At 42.9% G+C, this 20,787-nt stretch overlaps 1 protein-coding gene across 1 annotated transcript in view; it reads right to left on the bottom strand.

Annotated features, from left to right (window-relative positions):
• Positions 1-20,787, bottom strand: part of Nthl1 (Nth-like DNA glycosylase 1) — a 149,188-nt gene that overhangs the window by 107,153 nt on the left and 21,248 nt on the right. The window contains exons 2-3 of the mRNA XM_080276723.1: positions 7,566-7,727; positions 6,919-7,089 (exon numbers count right to left, since the gene is read on the bottom strand). Coding sequence (XP_080132849.1) covers positions 6,919-7,089; positions 7,566-7,640 — 246 coding nt within the window. The 5' untranslated portion in view covers positions 7,641-7,727. The remainder of the gene's footprint in view (positions 1-6,918; positions 7,090-7,565; positions 7,728-20,787) is intronic.

Below are 20,787 nucleotides of genomic sequence, written 5' to 3' on the forward strand. Positions count from 1 at the left end.
ATAAATAAAAGTATTTTATAAGTTTTAGCAAGTGTTTCTTTTTGTACATTACAATGGGCCGAGTTGGTATGCAGTGGGCCGACTTGGTCATGGGATGAGTTTGCAATGGGACGAGTTGGCCTGTAACCCATAAGTACCAGTCCAGTAGTCAGAGGCCCACTTTCCGGACGGGACCACTTTCCGGACATGCCTTTGGCTCTATTACATCGGATAGTGGAGGGATTACTGTATATACTTTTTAAACTAACTTAACAGAGGAAGGAAAAACAAATTAATAAAAAAAATAATCCATACACCAGATTACTGGCATCCTCCATTCATTAAATATCTTTAACAGCTGGACTTGAACGGCTGCAGGTTGAAGTTTGGGGGGAAACAACTCTGGGGAAGCGAGTTCCAGAGAGATGCAGTTCTGAGAATAAAAGAATTCTGAGAACCAGAAGTTTTGCAATATGGCTGTATGACATTCCAGTCATGAGCGCTACCAGATGCCCGTGTAGCATGAGGGAAGGCACGGAGAGATGGCACAATGAACACAACTTCGTCTGAGCATTGGCCATAAAAATATCTGTAAAATAATACAAGGGAGGCAACATTCCTTCTTACTTGTAGGGGAAGTAGTTTATTTATAACAGCTGGGTTATCAATAATTCCAACAGCTTTGCTCTGAATTTTGTCTAGTTGTTTTTGTTGGTGTATATTGCTGTTAGTCTGTGTGTGCGCACACACTTATTACATTGTGAGTGGTGGCTTCATCGGAAGAGTCCTGTGGTATGCAGGTGGAGCCCACTTAGTTGGAGGTGTGAGGCTGGTGAGTGCAGTTGCTTCGCATTCCAATACTGGTAGCAGAGCACAGTTCGAGCATAATGGTGGCGCGCTTAACTAAGTGGCCTCCAAAACTTGAAAATGATTCTGCCTGTGAGAGTTGGAAGAAGGACATCAACATTTGGTGCGAACTGATGGACTTACCGGAAAAAAGGCGCAAGCTCTAGCCATTCACTTTTCATTGTCAGGAAGAGCGAGGGTGGCTGATTTGAAACAAGATAATGGTGTTCAGACCTTGTTGAACAAACCAGACAGTTTATTGCTCGCGGACAAAGGACATCAGCAGTTTGCAGCTTTTCATGAGTTGTACAACTTCAGAAAAGTCGGTGATATGAACATTTGTAAGTTCGTGGCAGAATCTGAGCATGTTTACAGTACAAATTTCAAATTTACGAAGCAGGACATGCAACTGCCGAATTCTGTGATGGTTTTTATGCTTCTGGCTTCATGCAAACTTTCAGACACTGAGCAACAACCAGTGATGTCCACGATAACTGAGGTAACTTACGAAAATATGAAATCTGCCCTGAATTATACTTTCGCTGGGTAAATTTGTGGGCAGAACAATGCATCAGCGTCTGCCAGTGAGGTGAAGAGTGAACCAGTTTTTTGGAGTGACGAAGTCAGGGATGAGGAAACGTTTTATGTTAGAGGTGCTCAACAAGGAAGGACACTGTTTCGGGATGGTGCAGAACGTGATTATCGTCATGGTGATGGCCATTCAACTGTATCTGCAAGAATTTCCCAACGCTCATCCACCAGCAGGAGGCAGAATCCACTCGGGCCTGGCAGAAAGGTACTGAGGTGTTTAGCATGTGATTCTCGATTTCACTGGGTACGTGACTGTCTGAATGCATATGAAAATAAAGGCAGTCGGGAAGAAAATTCTGAAACAGTGCATCTGTCATTATTTATGGGCTATGCGGAGGATGTCGCTAATAGAGGTAAACTACAGATGCTAGTAGAAGAATCTAAGGGATCTGCTGTTCTAGACACAGGGTGTTCTACAACTGTGTGTGGAGTTGAATGGATCAATTGCTATCTAAGTGAGCTCAGTGATTACGAATGTGAAACTGTAATAGAAGAAAAGTCATCCTCAATGTTTACTTTCGCTGATGGCGTCACAGTTTCTTCCCTCAAGCATGTTACTCTGCCGTGCTACATTGGAAACATACGTGCAACCATTGTGACTGATGTGGTGAGCTGCAATATTTCCTTGCTGCTGAGCAAACGTTCCATGAAAAAAGCAAAAATGCTGATTAAAGTTGAAAGTGACCAGGTCAGAATTTGTGGAACTATCATTAATTTGAAGTCCTCATCTTCAGGCCATTTCTTGCTACCAATTTCTCTGTGACTAAGCTGAGAATTTTGTGAAACGATCGTACTGGCATCTCTTGGGGGTGATGTAGACAAAACGGATTTGATGCTTCACAGGCAGTTTGGACACCCAAAGTCGACTAAACTAATCAAACTAATTACAGATGCTGGAATTAAAAGTTCAGAACTGGAGCGGGCTATCAAGGCTGTATCTGATGCATGTACAGACTGTTGTAGATACAAGAGAGCCAAGCCCCAACCTGTAGTCAGTTTGCCCATGGCATCAAAGTTTAACGAAGTCATAGCTATGGATTTGAAAGCTTGGGGAAGGCATTATTTCTTAGTCCTTGTTGATTTGGTGACCAAGTATTACACTGTGATAGTAATCGCGGACAAATGTGCAACCACCATTATCAAAGGAGTATTTCCGAGCTGGATCATTCTGTTTGACGGACCTGGAAAAATTCTTACAGATAATGGTTGTGAATTTAACAATGCTGAAAAGCGAGCACTGGGAGAGGCCTTTAATATCAAGATCATGATGATGTCTGTAAAGAGTCCATGAAACAACGGAGTATGTGAGCATCAAAATGCAGTCATTGGTGACATTGTTAGGAAGATGATGGCTGACAGCCAGTGTGCCTTAGATGTGGCCAAGGCTTGGGCAGTATCAGCAAGAAATTCTCTCACCAATTATGCAGGTTTTTCTCCTAACCAACTTGTTTTTGGTCAAAACCCTGGCCTGCCTAATGTGTATGCAAATGATACTCCAGCCTTGGAACCTATATCGCCATTGAAAATTGTAAGGGACAATTTGAACGCTCTTCATTTACCAAGACGAGCTTATAAAAACTGAATCGGGGGGACCTTTGGCTACGGATCTGCGGCACAACATACATTCTAATGACTTAAACGACATCCAAAATGGAGAAGAAGTCTTTTAAAAAAGAAATGACAGTCATGCATGGCATAGTCCTGGAATTGTAACAGGCAGAGTTGGAAAACAAATTCTGGTGAGACATGGCGGTGTCTACGTGCGAGTGCACGTGTATCGTCTAGCACGTGCTCCAGAACAAAATACTACAGTTGGAGATGGCATCACTAGTGATGAGAAGAACAATGCAGTCCAGGAGAAACCTAATTATGATTCTTTGCAAGTGCTGAATGACTATCCACCAGATGACGAGTCAGAAAATGATGCAATTTTAGATGATCAGGCTCCCATAATTTCTCTTCCGGTTACTGAGCCTCCCAAGTTTTTTCTGTTGGTCAACGTATAAAGGGAATACATTCAGAGAGTGGAGAGTTGGTGACTGGAAGGACTGTGAGTTGGGCAGGTAAAGCCACTGGAAAGTACAACACTGCTACAATTTGAAGAGGGACTCTGACCGCAATACTGATTGGGTGGATCTGCAAAATGATTTTAGCACATGGGAAGCAGTTGAAGATGACGCAGAAATGCTTGTTCTTTTTAACTCTGAGGACGTATCATGCACCAAGGAAAAAGAAATTACAGTAAGACCTCACTATAACGGACTAATTAGGGCCCCAAGCCAGTCCGAAAAATGCGAAATTCCGATAAAAGCGACATCCGGACTTCCCCCAGCTAATCCGGACTTTTTCTGATATATCAGACATTAGTCAGGATTGTATGAACATTTTAAAACTGTTTTGACTACCATTGCGGTACTGTACTGCGTTAACTTTACTACATTAATCAAATGGTACAATACATATAATAATACTGTACTGTACACTGATAAACATGTATTTCTATTTACCTTATTGTGGTGAGCATACCTGAAGTGGTCAGGCAGTCCGGACTGCTTCTGGCTTTATTGGATTTTTTCCGATAGATACGAATTTAGTGTGGTAGCTCCTCGAGTCCAATAAAAGCAAATTCTGGTCTATTGAAGTCCGTTATATTGAGGTTTTACTGTACAAACTGGCAGAATCATGACGTGTTGAGGAAGCAGATGATGTTGGGTATGATGCCATAACGGTTCGATGGGTTGTGATGGCAAAAATAAAAAATTGAAAGCCGATTGTTGAAACCCGTTTAATCGCCAGAGGATTTGCGGAAGACACAGTGGATCTCCGGAAAGACTCTCCTACATGCACAAAAGAGGTTGTGTGTTTGGCACTTGCTTTTGCCTCCACCAACCAATGGGACTGCCACGCTATGGACGTGAAAGCTGCCTATCTGCAAGGTAATGACATTGAGCGAGTTGTTTATTTAAGTCCTCTGCCTGAATATGCAAACGGTAAGCTGTGGAGACTAAAGAAAACGGTTTACGGCCTTTGTGATGCTGCTAGGCATTGGTATCTGTGCGTAAAAGATCAATTGTTGAGTCTCAGAGCTAAAGTGTCATCACTGGATTCAGCGCTGTTCTCTTGGAGCAACAGTGGCAAAGTCGAAGGCATTGTATGCATTTATGTCAATGATTTCCTTTGGGTTGGTACACGTGAGTTCGAGCAGCAAGTGATAAACCATTTGAGCCAAATATTCCTCATCGGCAGTTTGGAATCAAGAGCTTTCAAATATTGTACGTTGCTCTAAATGTCGTCTCCAACATCTGATGCTGCTAGGCATTGGTATCTGCACGTAAAAGATCAGTTGTTGAGTCTCAGAGCTAAAGTGTCATCACTGGATTCAGCGCTGTTCTCTTGGAGCAACAGTGGCAAAGTCGAAGGCATTGTATGCATTTATGTCAATGATTTCCTTTGGGCTGGTACACGTGAGTTCGAGCAGCAAGTGATAAACCATTTGAGCCGAAAATTCCTCATCGGCAGTTTGGAATCAAGAGCTTTCAAATATTGTATGTTGCTCTAAATGTCGTCTCCAACATCGATGGCAGCATAACACTTGACCAGTTCCAGTACATTTCGTCTTTGAAACCAGTCACTCTGAGCAGACATTGTGCAGCAGTGAAATCAGGAGAGCTGTCCGAGTCTGAGAAAACGGAGTACTGAGAGTTAATTGGACATCTCAATTGGACTGCCACACACACTCGACCAGATATTGCCTTTGATGTGTGTGAGTTGAGTAAGACTAGCAACCAAGCTACTGTAGTGGATCTGCTTAGGCTCAACAAGGTGATCGCAAGGGTGAAGACTGACAACATGAACCTATACATTCCAAGAATGGGGCCGCTCGATGAATGTTATATAGAGTGTTTTTCGGATGCCTCTTTTGCCGGTCTTGTAGGTAGTGGGTCTCAGGGAGGTTTTGTGATCTTCCTACAAGATGCTAGTGAGACGAGATGTCCCATATTCTGGCAGGCTAGAAAGATCAGGCAGGTTGTCAAATCTACTCTTATGCTGAAGCATTGGTGCTGCTTGAATGTGCTGAGACTGCTGTATATCTCGCCAACATATTGCGTGAGGTCTCTGGATGTGGAAATTTCAAGATCAAGTGTTTCGTCGATAACAAGAGTCAGGTGGACGCCCTTTACTCCTGCAGGATCATCCACTCACTTGATGTAGTGCTGCCTACTCCTTCCTTAGCCTTTATCATTCTTTTTCTGTGCCTGCCCTCCTCTCTTCCTATTTCTCCCATCTTTCCTGTCACTTCTTATTGCTTTTCTTTCCTTTACAGGTGGCTTTACATTGAGTGACAAGCCTAATAGTTTCCTGTAAGCTAAGAAACCAATTACAACGCTGGGTGGTAACCATATAACCAAACCATACGTGCTCCCTACGTGTCAACAAGTGGGTTGGTGGAGGGATAGTGCCCATCCCTGTAAAACAACTAACTCAAAGTCAAATGGCCACCCCTTACGGGATTATGGTGTCTGGCAATAGATAGATAGTTAGATAGAGTGTAGAAGACAGGAGATTGTGCATTGATACTGCTGTATTACAAGACATGTTGGAGCGAGGGGAAATTGATGAAGTGTCTTGGGTGGATACATCACAACAACTGGCTGACTGTCTCACCAAGAAAGGTGCCTCGACCAAGTGGCTGCGTGCAGCAGTCAGCCGGGACTAGAAGGATTATAGTACCGGTACTTCAAGGGACACCACATATTTGTATGTGGTTACAGACTGGGTCTTAATGGTACTTAAACAAATGTCTATGTATTGGATACATAGTGTGTATAGGATGCCAATAATCCATTCAGCTTTGTCCTTGGGATCTTTCATCAAATTAAGAAGACAGGACGAGAATGTTAGTGCATATTACTGTTAGTGTGTGTGTGCGCACACACTTGTTACACTGCGAGTGGTGACGTCATTGGAAGAGTCTTGCAGTATGCAGGCAGAGCCCACTTAGTTGGAGATGTGAGGCCGGTGAGTGCGGTTGTTTCGCATTCCAATAGTTTTAGTGCAACCTCTCCACATCCATTCCACAAGGATGAGCAATATTCAACCTAAGAGTGCACATGACTCTTACAAACTATAGTTAACTGCTTGTCAGTGATGAGGTTACGGACTCTGTACAATAATCCAAGTTTCTCTGAGGGAGTTTTAGGAAGTGATTTAACATGAAAGGTCCAGCTGAGGGCATTGTTAAGTGAGACACAGAGAATTTCAATACTTTTCGAGATGGGAATAGTAATAGCATTGAAGATAATATATGAATCTGGCAATATCTGTCTATTAGTAAATTGTATATATTTGGTTTTACTAGCATTAAATGAGACAAGGTTGCTTTGTCCCCATTCACTGATTGTAGATAAGCCTTGATTTATGGAAATGGCTGTACTGAGTTGAGAGTTAAGGGTTTGACTTTGTAAATGGCTGTTTGAGTATATGCCACATAACCTGACTTACCTTCCAAAATCCCACTGGATATATGAGTTGCCCAAGAACTTCATCACTAGTATCCAAAATGTTTTCAACTGTGAGACCATGAGAACGAAGTTTGGTCATAGCTGCATGTGTTACTTGATCCTTTGTCTGACTGCTTAACATCAAAGAAACAAGTACCTGGAATCTGTGCACCTGAAAAAAATTAGTGTCATAATATTACTCTTCACAGCAAACTGCTGACCACAAAACTATAAAAGAAATTATCTCCCACTGAGAAATAGGGTGGCAAGGATCCATAAGCAGGAACAGGAAAATGTGATGGTAGGAGAACACCATTATCAACACTGTGTTGTATGAACTGTCATACATCCATTTACTTATGTCTTCCAAATTATTGTCTCCAACTCAAAGCCTTATGCCATCTCCAGACAATTTTATCTGTTGGGTGAGACTTTTTCTAATTGGAGAGGTTACCGTTCAGTAACCCCTTCAATATGAGAGGTTTCCCCAAGCTGGATAAAACTGTGCTGAAGGGACAAGAATATACTAATCTAATACTGTATTGTACTGTATACCATTGTGGTGGAGGAGCTAATACTAACTCTTATATCGTACATTCAAGTAATGAAAAAAATAAATGAACAAAAAATAAAAGATATAAAGTATACCTCTGGGGAAGCATCTTGATCCATGCATTTCTCAGCTCCCATGCTATCAACAGGCGCATCTCGCTGGGCTCTCATCTTCCTAATATTATTCAGGACTTCATGCCAGTTGGCTGGTTCCCATTCAGACTGCTCCAGCTTCACATTATTCACCTTACGTTCCCCCTGGATATGAAATACAGTTCAATACACATTACTAGGAATCTATCTGGAGCTCAATGGCATCTTAGGTCAGCAAAATCAAAATGAAAAATATCACTGTACTGGAGAGGTTACTACAAACCTACATAGCATATCAACAGGTATACCAATTCTAGGTTAATTTTAAAATTCCACTGACCAGATCAATCAGAAAAAATCTTCAGAAGTTGAATAAAGTCACCTAGTATTATGCACAGTCAAACATACATTCAATTAAAGGTTAAAGACTGTGGCTGCACCTAAGCTTCATCATACCATACTGTACTGCTTATAAAGACTCCAACATGCTTGCATGCATCAGCCTTGGTCACCTAATGGTAGCTCTCCACGCTGCTTTATCTCTGGCAGCCTCCCTATTCTGTCAGTCATCCCTGAAGTCACATTCTATAACCTTGTCCCAAGTCATTTTTGGTCTGCCTCTCACAACCCTACCTTGGATATTCACACCTCTTACCTTCCGCACCTGACTGTCATAATCCATCCCCTCGACATGCCCACACCCTCTCAATCTACTCCTCCTCATCTCAGCACCAATATATATGCAAGTCCCATCCTTCCACTCAACTCTTCAATTGCAATCCTTGCCCTCCATGCCTCCCATTCAAGGTTACACTACACATCCATCTAATCTCTGTCATTTCTGTAAGTTTAGCCTACAAATATCCTCTTCCTTTACTGGCAAGGTCTCACTACTGTAAAGCATTACACCCCTAACCCACACTACATACAGTACAAGGATCCCTTAGCATAAAGGGGAAGACCTCTCAGTGTTAGGAAAGGTACCGGTAACAGCTCCCTGAACTTCCTCCAACCATCTCTTACCCTAGACACAGAGACAGCTCCAGTCCCACCTCCAGCACATACCATGTCTGTCAATTAACACAATTCCTTCGCACACTCAAGAGACTCTCCTGCAAGATCAATCCTGTCATGTCTCTCAATCTCTACATGTTCTCCCTGACACACACTACATACAGAACAAGGATCCCTTAGCATAAAAGGAAAGTCCTCTCAATGTTAGGAAAGGTAACAGCTCCCTGAACTTCCTCCAAACCATTTCTTACCCTAGCCACAGAGACAGCTCCAGTCCAACCTCCAGCACATAACTTGTCTGTCAACTAACACAATTCCTTTGCACACTCAAGAGACTCTCCTGCAAGATCAATCCTGTCATGTCTCTTAATTTCTGCATGTTCTCCCTGACACACCACACACACAAAACCAGCATTATTTCACAACTTACCTCTAATACATCTCTTATGCACCCACTTTTCACAACACTGCACAAAAATGGAGTTACTTCCCATAACCTTGTGGCAGATTGTACATGGGCACACTCTCTCTGCTTTGACAGTACCTCCACCAGCCCTAGATATCATTACATTTATGGCCACATTTACTCTCAGATTTATGTTTCATTCCATATTTTCACGTCCTGAATCATTCCTCTACCTTCCTTTCATTCTCTGCAGTCAACACGAAGTGTTCAGCATACAACATCTCCCATGGAAGTCCATTTCTTAACCCGCCCCATCCCCGCAGATTCTTCACCACTGCCCCACCCAAACGTGGCAGATTTTTTTTTTTTTTTTTTTTGCTAAAACCTCCATTTTTTATAAGAAACATCAAAAATTCTGAGAGAAAGTGCTCAGTTCTGCTTAGAAATACCAAATACGGGTAACAGTATCCCCACCTTGGTACCGTGTTCTCTCAGGCCAGGTTCCGGAGAAGACGTTTTCTTGGGAGGGGTAACTATTCCAAACCATTTATAACTGGTTAGATATTTATTTATTTGGTACGAACTTATATGTAGTACAAGAGTATACTGGTTTTCACACAATAATATAGGCGATATAAGTGTTGTTCACTCACCAAAAACATCAACAAATGGCACCATCCTTTATGACGTTACCGTCTCCTCACTTCTGCTTGTTTCTTCCTCTGGTTTCTTTTTTCCTTTGTCCTTCACCTCAGGAATCACTTTTGCCTTGAAAATCATCATTGGAGAGACCGTGGTGCGACATGTCTACACAGGCCAGGTCACTGCTAACAGGTGAGTTGCCGAGAAAACAGCATGCGGGGGGGAGGGGGTCAGGTGGGGCCAGGTATTATCCCCACCTGGCATTGGGTAGAGGATGGTCTCCCACATATGCCTACCAAAAATCATCCGTAAACTTGAAAAATGTGCAAATGATGGCCCTCGCAATTGCAAAACGTATGGATACGTTGTCGGGTGTCACCATGACAAAACATGGCAACGTATCCATACGTCGTTGGGACGCCTCAAGTTAAGTCACATGGGACAGCTTCAAGCACCATGACAAACAATAAGAGGTTCTGTGGTAATTTACAGACTATGAAATAACGAGTTTTCATGTTTCGTTCACTGGTGTTTCGGAGCATCCTCTGAAACTGTTGTTTGGGTCTTAATATTGGCTGAGGGTCAGTTAGTTACTGGATATCTCAATGTTCACACCTTGCCATTGTTTCTTGCTGAATAAAGCCTTACGTTCAACAGGCTAGAAAAGTTTCTTATTTCACCACAGTTTATTCAGCAAGATTTTTTTATCTTGGAGGGTGTCCCTGCAGCTGTCCTGGCAGGGTGCCCCGAGGCCACTACCACAGCCACTGGTAAGCTGGTGGGCTAGGGGTCCCAGATCCATTGCCTGGACCTGGGACTGTGCAGTGAGTGGGACCTGTGCTGTGTTTGTCCCCCTTTATTAATACTGAAAATGACAAAACAAAACAAGTTTCAAAGCAAGCCTGAGGACAGTAAATCACCCATGGGGATGAGGGTGGGTTCATGGAATGTGGGAAGTTTGGGGGGAAGAGCGGGGGAAGTCGTTGAGGCATTCAGTCAGAGGTGGGTGGATGTGGCGTGTTTGCAGGAAGTCCGGTACAGGGGTGGATTAGCCAGAAAGATAGTTGGGAAGGACTGTTGCTATAAGTTGTTTTGGCAGGGGGGGACAGACGGATATGGAGGTGTTGGTGTGATGGTTGCGGAGAAATGGATGGAATATGTTATGAATGTTTCGAGAGTAAGCAATAGGATATTGGTAGTGAAAAATCTGTTGGGAAGAAAGATAGCTGCGATTATATCGGCATATGCTCCACAGGCAGGATTGGATGAATCAGAGAAAGATAGATTTTGGGATGATTTAATACATGTAGTGGGTGGTATGCGGGATGATGAGATAGTGATTTTGGGAGAGGACTTAAATGGTCATGTAGGGGAAGCAGCACAAGGTTATGAAGGAGTGCATGGGGGATGTGCGTATGGTCTAAGGAATGCAGAAGGGGAGAGGATACGCAAGTTTGGGGAGGCAATGGACATGATTGTGTGCAACACATATTTTAGGAAAAGAGACAGTAGGTTAATTATGTATGAGTCTGGGGGAAATAGCAGTCAGATAGATTATTTTCTGGTTAGGAGGGCCGATAGGAGGTTAGTGAGGGATGTTAAAGTTATAGGAAGTGAGGAGTGTGTGCAGCAGCACAAACTATTGATTTGTGATATGGTGCTTAAAGAACAAATGATGAAAAAGAGGACTTATGTACCTAGGAGGAAAATATGGAAGCTGAAAAACCAAGCAGTAAGGGATACCTTCCAAAGCGAGTTGAGGAGAGTGGTGGCTGAACAGGGAGCTGTAGACAGAGGCGTTAATGAACAGTACAGAGCCCTCAAGAACAATTTCTTGAGAGTTACTGATGTAACATGTGGTTGGACAAGAGGACCACCAAGACACAAAGTAACTTGGTGGTGGGATGAGGGTGTAGACGCTGCAGTTAAGGAGAAAAGAAGGCTTTTCCGGGAATGGAAGAAGGGTGGTAGCAAAGAGGCATATTTGGCTGCCAAGCGTAAGGCTAGAAGAGAGCTATACAAGGCAAAGTCTGAGTCACACAGACAATTACTTGATAACCTAAATCATGGGGAAAGGAAAAATATATTTAGGGTGGCAGGTCAGGTGAAGAGGGATAATCGGGATATTATAGGTGAGCAGTGTGTGAAGAATGATGAAGGAAGGGTAGTGGTGAACAGTGAGGATATTAAAGATGCATGGAGAAAGCATTATAACCGGTTGTTGAATGAGGAGTTTGACTGGGACAGGGAAGGTTTGGAGCCAGCAGATCCAGTGTCTGGCCCTTGGCCTTTGATTGATACTGCTACTGTGAGTGAGGCAATAAGCAGGATGAGGGTGGGGAAGGCAGCAGGTGTGTCTGGGTTGACTGACGAAATGTTGAAGGCCTCAGGCGATATAGGGGTGAGTTTAGTCACTGACCTGATAAATATGATTATTTATGAGTGTGTTGTCCCAGATGATTGGCTGAAGAGTGTAATTGTAAATGCGTATAAAGGGAAGGGTGATGCCCTGGAAAGAGGAAATTATAGAGGTATAAAGCTTTTAGATCTGATAATGAAGGTAATGGAGAGAGTTTTAGAAGATATGATTAGAGAAAGAGTGAATATTGATGAGATGCAGTTTGGGTTTATGCCAGGTAGGGGGAATACTGATGCCATATTCATTGTTCGACAGCTTCAGGAAAAATGTATTGGTAGGAGAAGGGATCTTTATTTTGTTTTTGCTGATTTGGAAAAGGCCTTTGACAGAGTCCCTTGAGAGGTGGTGAAGTGGGCAATGAGAAAGCTTGGCTTGGAGGAGTGGCTGGTTAGGGTGGTTATGGCCATGTATGTGGGTGCTCACACCCAGGTGAGAGTGAATGGAGATTTGAGTAATGAGTTTTCCGTGAATGTTGGTGTGCATCAGGGGTCAGTCTTGAGTCCCATGTTGTTTATCATGGTACTTGAAGCCCTTTCACGTGACTTTAGAAACGGACTCCCGTGGGAGTTGTTGTACGCTGATGATTTGGTGTTGATTGCAGAGAATGAAAGGGAGGCGGAGGAAAGGTTTAGGAAGTGGAGATATGGTATGGGGCAAAAGGGTTTAAGGGTAAATGCAGATAAAACAAAAGTGATGATATCTAGGGTTGGTGGCGGTACTGTCAAAGATGAGGGAGAGTGGCCATGTGCAGTTTGCCCCAAGGGCGTGGGAAGTACTGTAATTCCATCTTGTGCGGTGTGCGTGATAAATGGGTGCATAAGAGATGTAGTGGTATCAGAGGTAGACTGCGAGATAATGCTGATTTTATGTGTATGGCGTGCCAGGGTGAGCAGGTGGAGATTGTCAGACATGAAAGGATTGAACTTGCTGGTGAATCTCTTGAGTGGGTGGAAGAGTTTTGTTATTTGGGAGACAAGTTGTGTGCTGGAGGTGGGACTGGAGCTAGCTCTGTGGCTAGGGTGAGAAGTGGTTGGAAGAAGTTCAGGGAGCTCTTGCCTCTCCTGACACTGAGAGGGCTCTCCCTATGTGCTAAGGGGTCTTTGTATGCAGCATGTGTTGGGAGTGTAATGCTGTATGGTAGTGAGACCTGGGCAGTGAAGGAGGAAGATATTCACCGGCTCAGACGTACAGAAATGACAATGATTAGGTGGATGTGCAGTGCGTCCCTGCGTCCAAGGCCTGGAGGGGCTGGGTTTACGATGGAAGGGTTGAGAGGTAGGATGGGACTGGAGTGTATTGGTGTTGTGATGAGGAGAGGTAGATTGAGGTGGTTTGGACATGTGGAGAGGATGGGGGATGATAACTGGGTGAGGAAGGTGAGAAGTGTTGATATTGGGGGTGGGGTTATGAGGGGTAGACCGAGAAAGACATGGGACGAGGTCATTAAGTGTGACCTTAGGGTTAAGGGACTGAACAGGGAGGCTGCAATGGATCATGCAAGATGGAGAGCCGCCATTAGGTGACCAAGGCCGACACATGCAAGCATGTTGGAGCCTTTAAAAACGAAACGTGAATAGTACCAGTGATGGAGAAATTTTTAAGATCAGACCGTTTTGAAGGCTCTTGAGAGACAATGCCTGAAGAGTGGAATCACTGGTTCTGCATCTTTAACATTTTCCTGGGTAGTATAAGTAGCAACTCTGCTACTGACAAGCTTAAGCTACTTGTCAATCATGTCTCACCTTCAATTTTCAACCACATCTCTGACTGCAAGACTTATGATGAAGCCATCGACGTACTGAAGACTGTGTACGTGATGCCTACAAATGAGATCTTTGCGAGGCATCAGTTATCTACCAGGAGGCAGACAAGTGGTGAATCTGTCAACCAGTTTCTCCTCTCCCTCAAGTTGTTGTCAAGAAACTGTGGATTTAAAGCTGTGACGGCTGACACATACATGCAAGAGGCTATCCGTGATGCTTTTATATCTGGTCTTGCTTCTCCTGTTACATGCCAACGTCTACAGGAGAAAGACACTCTCATTCTACATGAAGCTGTACAGCTTGCACGAAGCTTGGATTCGGCTCAACGGAATGCAGAAATGTACGTCACTCCTGTCAACCATGGGATCTTTTCCTCCACCACCGAGAAGACTCACACTGCTGTTTCTACTTCTGGTGTTAGTTCCAAGGATGAGGATACTGTGGCACTACAACCAACCATGGACACATCTGCTGTTGTCACCAGGGTTGTATGTTACTTCTGTGGCAACTCTAACCTAACTACCCTCAACCTTGCTGCCCAGCTCAAAACATATTTTGCCATAAGTGCGGGAAGGAGGGACCCTTCGTCAAGGTGTGTAAGTCATGAGTGACGGCTACATGGCGCAACAGTGTTTTAACAGCTGTTTTGGCAGTCGCTTCAATGCAAGCACCCGAAAGATCTGAAAATGGGTCTTCTAGCAACCCTACTAATCTCCCTATGCCTTCAACTGCCACAACTGACTCTGTTGCCACAGCTGCTACATGTGATGCTTCCCAAGGTGCTTATGTGGTGGTCCCAACTTCTACTTCTCCTAGTGTGGCTGATCCTCCTCATTGCGCCACTAAAGATGTAATGGTGAATAATGTTAATATGACTGCACTTGTTGACAGTGGTCGTACATCTAGTTTCTTGCACTGCAGTGTCATTAAGCAATTCCCGTAGGTATACCTGTAGCAACTTCTCATGAAAATATTATCTTGGCTTCTTCAGATGTGTCAACTACTTTGGGTCATTGTTTAACAGACTTGAAGGTACAAAGCAATAATTACCCTGTTTAAATTTTCTGTTCTTCCTCAGTAATGTGCTAAAATAATTTTAGGCCATGATTTCATGGAGATGCATAGATCCGTGGAATTTGACTTGCATGGTCCAAGGCCGAAACTTACGGTATGTGGAGTTGCCACCATGTCAATTGACCCTTCTTCTCTATTTCCTAACTTAACTGCTGACTGTAAGACTATTTCTACCCCTACTTGCAGGTTCAGTAAGTCTGATGAGACATTTATCAGAGAGGAAGTTAGGACTTTACTGAAAGATGGAGTAATTGAAGAGTCAGTTCCCATGGCGAGCACAGGTCTTGGTAACTAAAGATGAAAGACATAAGCGTCACATGGTTGTAGATTACCCCAGGGCCATTAATTGCTTTACACAGCTGGACACCTACCCCTTTCCTGGCATTCACGATTGGTACACTCCCTTGCTAAGCACAAAACGTTCAGCAAACTAGACCTGAAGAGTGCCTATTACCAAATCCCCCGCAGGGGTGATGAAAAATTATAAACAGCTTTTGAGGCTGATGGAAAACTGTATCACTATAATAGGGTCCCTTTTGGCTTGACTAACTCAGTTGCTGTCTTTCAATGTATGACAATTTCCATTACATCTGATAATAGCCTAGAATCTATTTATGAATACATTGATGATGTCTTAATCTGTGGATTTCAACAAGTGGATTATGACCATAATCTTGAAAATTTCAGTAAAGTTGCTGCTTCTCAGTATAATCTTACCTTGAATGAGGATAAATGTCAGTACGGCCTAAAGGAAATAAGTTATCTTGGTTACCTTATTTCAGATGGACCTCTTTGTCCCGATCCTGAAAACGTGAGATCTCTAATGGAATTGCCTGTCCCCTGTGATACTGCCTCCGTCAAACATACTCTGGGTCTCCTGTCATACTACTCTCAATAGATCCCTAACTATTCAGACTTACTCAACCTCTCTTGACCTCTCAAACATTCCCATTGAATACCTTAGTGGTGCAAAGTCTAAAAAATCTGAAACAAGTAATTTGCAACTCTTCTTTCGTTGTTTATGATAAGAATTTGCTCCTGTAAGTTGAAACCGACGCTTCTGCTACCCCTCTGGCTGCTACTCTATCTCAATTAGGAAAACCTGTGGCTTTCTTTTCAAGGACTTTAACACCTTCTGAAAGGCCTCAACCAGCAATAGAGAGGGTGGCTACTTCCAATACTGAAGCAGTGTGCACGTGGAGACTGTTTCATATTGGCAGAAGGCATAGCAACTGACCAACAGGCTGTGTCTTACATGTTCAGTATGATACACTCGTCTAAGATAAAGAATGATAAGATAATGGGATGGCGCTTAGAACTCTCCAAGTACCAGTTTGACATTCATTACCGTCCTGGTCCTGACAATGTTCCTTTGACACTGTCTCGTGCCTGTTTCATTGCTTCTACCTCTTCATCCGCTCCTCTCGAGGATATACATGCTTCACTTTGTCATCCATGAATTACTAGATTATACCATTTCATAAAAAAATTAAGAATTTACCTTATTCTTTAGCTGATGTGAAGAGGGTATGCTCTCAGTATTCTGTATGTTCTGAGTTGAAACCTAGATTCTTTAGGCCACCTAAAACTAATCTCATTCATGCTATGCACCCTTTTGATAGAATTTCTGTTGATTTCATTGGCCCTAAGGCTTCTTGTACTCGTGATACGTATCTCTTAGTAGCCACTGATGAATATTCTCAATTTCCATTTGCCTTTCCATGTCTAGACATGACTTCTCAAACTGTAATATCATGTTTTCAAAAATTATTCTCTTCATTCAGGTGCCCTTCCTCGACCCACTCAGACCGGGGGCCTCAATTCGTGTAAAGAAGTTTGTAATTTCCTGACAGAACATGGAGTTGTTATGACACATTCTACCCCTTATCACCCCCAGGGGAATGCAGAGTATGAGAGGGAAAATGGAACCATTTGGAAACCTGTGCAATTAGCCGTAGGAACCAGCACTCTTAAGAACTCTCAATGGGAGCTTGTACTAGATCATGTACAGATCTCCCTTGTTTTACGATATTTCGCATTTACGATCCTTCTTCTTTAGTACCAAGTGTTCATTTTACGATTGAGCTCCCTCGCATTTATGACTGGGCATGTGGAAATCCTGCACTCACAGGCAGATCAGTTGAGAGATGCGTGGCATACCCGCCCCTCCCACGCAGTTTCCCACGCTTTTGCCAGTCTCACCCGCGTGCTTGTTCAGCTTACAATCTCTGTGCACCTGTGTGCATCAATGCCCATGACATTATTATTTCTCCTGTTCTTCATATTTTGCACCCCAAGTGCCACCACCGTGATGTCTTGTAAACGCCCTGCAACATCTGGTGCTGGTGATATGAAGCCAAAGAAAGCAAGAACGTCCTTAACCCTGGAGTCTAAGCTTAATACTGTGAAGCAGAACGAAGCAGGTGAGGGGGCAAACTCCATCGCTCGTTCCATGAGCCTTGCACAGTCGACTGTGTAGACTGTTAGAAAGCATGCTGTCAACATTAAGAAAGCTAGGGAGACAAGCACAACTCTACAATACATAAAACATCATCATTATTACTGCATATTAGATCACTTGTATGGGTCTTGGGTTCCTTATACACGAGTCCAGGAACGCATCCCTATATTTCCCATTAAACCTTAATTTCGCTTTACGATATTACAGTTTACGATTGCCTTTCTAGGAACGCATACCAATCGTAAAACGAGGGAGACCTGTACTTCATTCTCTTAGATCACTCCTTTGCATTGCTACTAATCAGACTCCCCATGAAAGATTGTTCTCTTTCCCAAGGAAATTGTCTAATGGTTATTCTCTCCCATCATGGCTGACTTCATCTGGGCAGGTATTCCTAAGCAAATTTGTTCGCAACTCTAAATCTGACCCACTGGTAGAGCCCATCGATCTCTTAAGCGCCACTCCTCACTACGCCAAGATTTGTTACCCTGACAGGAGGGAATCAACAGTCTTCACAAGTGATCTTGCACCATCTCCCAAGGACCTGAGTTCTCCCTTGTCACCAAAGACTCCTCCTGACGACTTAATATCGGCTCTTGGCACTGGTGACTCCCGCACCTCCTCACACGACGCTCATCAACCAGAGAATAGCGAACCCGACACTCCTGAGGTGAACCTTCCCGAAGAACAGCCGATGCTTCATCACTCGACTAGGATTAGGAAACCTGTAGATAGGCTAACTTATTCATTAAGTAATACGTTTGAGATTTGATGTATTTAATAAAACTAGTAAATAGGATAACCTATTTATGAAGTACTAGGTTTCAACTGATTATATTGTAAGATCTTATGTATATAATTACATGCTAAGTTTTACTGAACAAAGGGTGAATGTGGTAATTCACAGACTATGAAATAATGAGTTTTCATGTTTCATTCACTGGTGTTTCGAATCATCCTCCGAAACTGTTGTTTGGACCTTTATATTGGCTAAGGGTCAGTTAGTTACTGGCTAGCTCACTGTTCACACCTTGCTGCTGTTTCTTGCTGAATAAAGCCTTATGTTCACGAGGCTAGAAAAGTTTCTTATTTCACCACAGGTTCAAAGTTGACTCCTGATGCACACCAACCTTTACTGAAAGCTCATCACTCAAATCTCCATTCACTCTCACCTGGGTGCATGCATCCACATACATAGCCAGAACTATTCTGACCAACCACTCCTTGATCCCAAGCTGAGTTCTATCCATCCATCCATCCACCCATCATCCAATCCTACATTGCCCCATGAAGAGCGTAGGAGCATGGGGTTAGGCAGTTGGTCTCGACATTTAAGATGAGAGTGACTGGCCTCACTCATCCCTGACTGACATTACATGAACAATCAACCCCAACCACCCCTTGGATATAAACCTTCACCGGCTCAATCCGACTGGAGCGCAATAATTACCCACTAAACCACCAGGTGCCAAAATTTGGCTATATGGTTACCACCCAGCATAGTAAATGGTTTCCTGGTGTACAGGTAACCATTTGGCTTGTCACTCAGTGTAGAGTCACCCACAGGCAGAAGGAAAAGAATGAAGGAAAGAAAGACAGAAGAGGGAGTGTAAAGTCGCCCGTAGGCAGAAGGACAAGGAAAGAATGAAGGAAAGAAAGACAGAAGAGGATGGAAGGAAAGACTGCCAAATTAACCACCTCCCTAGGGACTCTGGCAAAGGCCTTCTCTCTCTTCTTTCTACATATTTTTCCTGAAGTTGCTAGACTCTGAGTATGACATAAGTAGTCCTTTGCCTGGCATAAACCTAAACAGCATCTCATCAATATTCACAATCTCCCTTATCATACATTACAGGACTCCCTCCATTACCTTCATTATCAGGCCAAAAAGTTTTAGGCCTCTAAAACTTCCTCTTTCCAGGGCATCACCTCTCCCATTATACAAATTTTGCAATCACACTCTTCACCCAGTCATCTGGGACAACACACTCATATGCTTGTATAATCATAATTATCAAACCAGTACAATTTCAGCAGTCAAGCCAAAAACACCTACCACCTTCCCCCACTGCATCCTGCCTATGGCCCCACTCACAGTTACAGTTACAGCATCAGTCAAATGCCAAGGCCAAATACTGGGCTCACTCAAAACCTTCCCTGTTCTTTCCGAGCATCTTTAAGAACCTCATTATCCACCATTACTTTTCCTTCACTGTTCTTCACACACACTGCTCACCTATGGTATTTATTTTCTCTTTTCACCTGATCTGCCACCTTAACTCCTCCCGTCCGGGTGACATGTATACATGACGACCTGGGGACATCCGGGTGACACGTATACATGATCTAGTGTTTTGTAGTATTATTGTTACTGTATTATTATTATGACTATTGCATCATGTTACAGTAGCATATTATACAGTAAAAGTCCCATTATTCGGCATCTATGGGACCAGGATGATGCCGAGATGTTGGATTTACCGAATAATCAAAAACCTACCCACTCAGTACCTTAAATATATTGGTGAACACTGTCATCACCACTTATGGTATTACAACTGTTTGGAGAGAGTATACTGTACAATACTGCAATCAATACAGTACTGTACCTGAATCTGAAATATATATATATATAAATTAGTGAACATATACAAGGGTAATGACACAGTAGGCATACAAGTCAGATAACACTTCCTGGATGGCCGAAATGATACATAATATTACCTACCAGCTCAGTACATCACTTGTATTGGTGAACTCATCACTACTTATGTTATTACAAATATGTTTGGAGTGAGTGCTGTATACAGTATTTTTTCCAAACACAAAATAAAATAGTCTGAAAATTGCATAAAATAAAGTGAAGGAATATGAATTGGTAAGGTCTTTCTGATGAAAGTTAATCGTACATTTAGCATTCATTCTTTTCTTCGTTTTTTTTGTTTACATGTGAAAGGGAGAGTATTGATGGGAACAGTAATGTATTCCATTAATCCCTTATAACCTCCGGCATTGAACAACCCATTACAGTAAAAAATTGTGAACAATTATGGGAAGGGAACGAAGGTCACTGGCATGTTTAAACGACTCTACGATTCCAAGCAGTCAGAGGGTCAGTTAATCTCAGATGTTTTCGCCCATTTGGTAAATGCACAGTAACTTTGTAACTTCCCCCGTGAATCATAGCATGGGTTTAGGAAACTAAATAACACATTGTTAGATGCGCCAGATGATTATCTTCACATCTTTAAGAAAATGGAAGAAATTTAATCCCTCTGAGTACGTAGAGTAAGTTTCTTCCATTCTTCTATCAATTTGTTTTTCTTAAAGACGTGAAGATAATCGTCTGGCTCACCTAGCAATGTTATTTTGCTTTCCAAACCCATGCTATGATTCGCTATGAGTCACAGAAAAACTTATAAAGTTACGGGGCATTTACCAAATGG

The sequence above is a fragment of the Coenobita brevimanus genome, chromosome 66 (assembly GCF_032717465.1).
Source record: "Coenobita brevimanus isolate Jiangsu-jjx chromosome 66, ASM3271746v2, whole genome shotgun sequence".
In the NCBI taxonomy this organism is placed as follows: domain Eukaryota; kingdom Metazoa; phylum Arthropoda; class Malacostraca; order Decapoda; family Coenobitidae; genus Coenobita; species Coenobita brevimanus.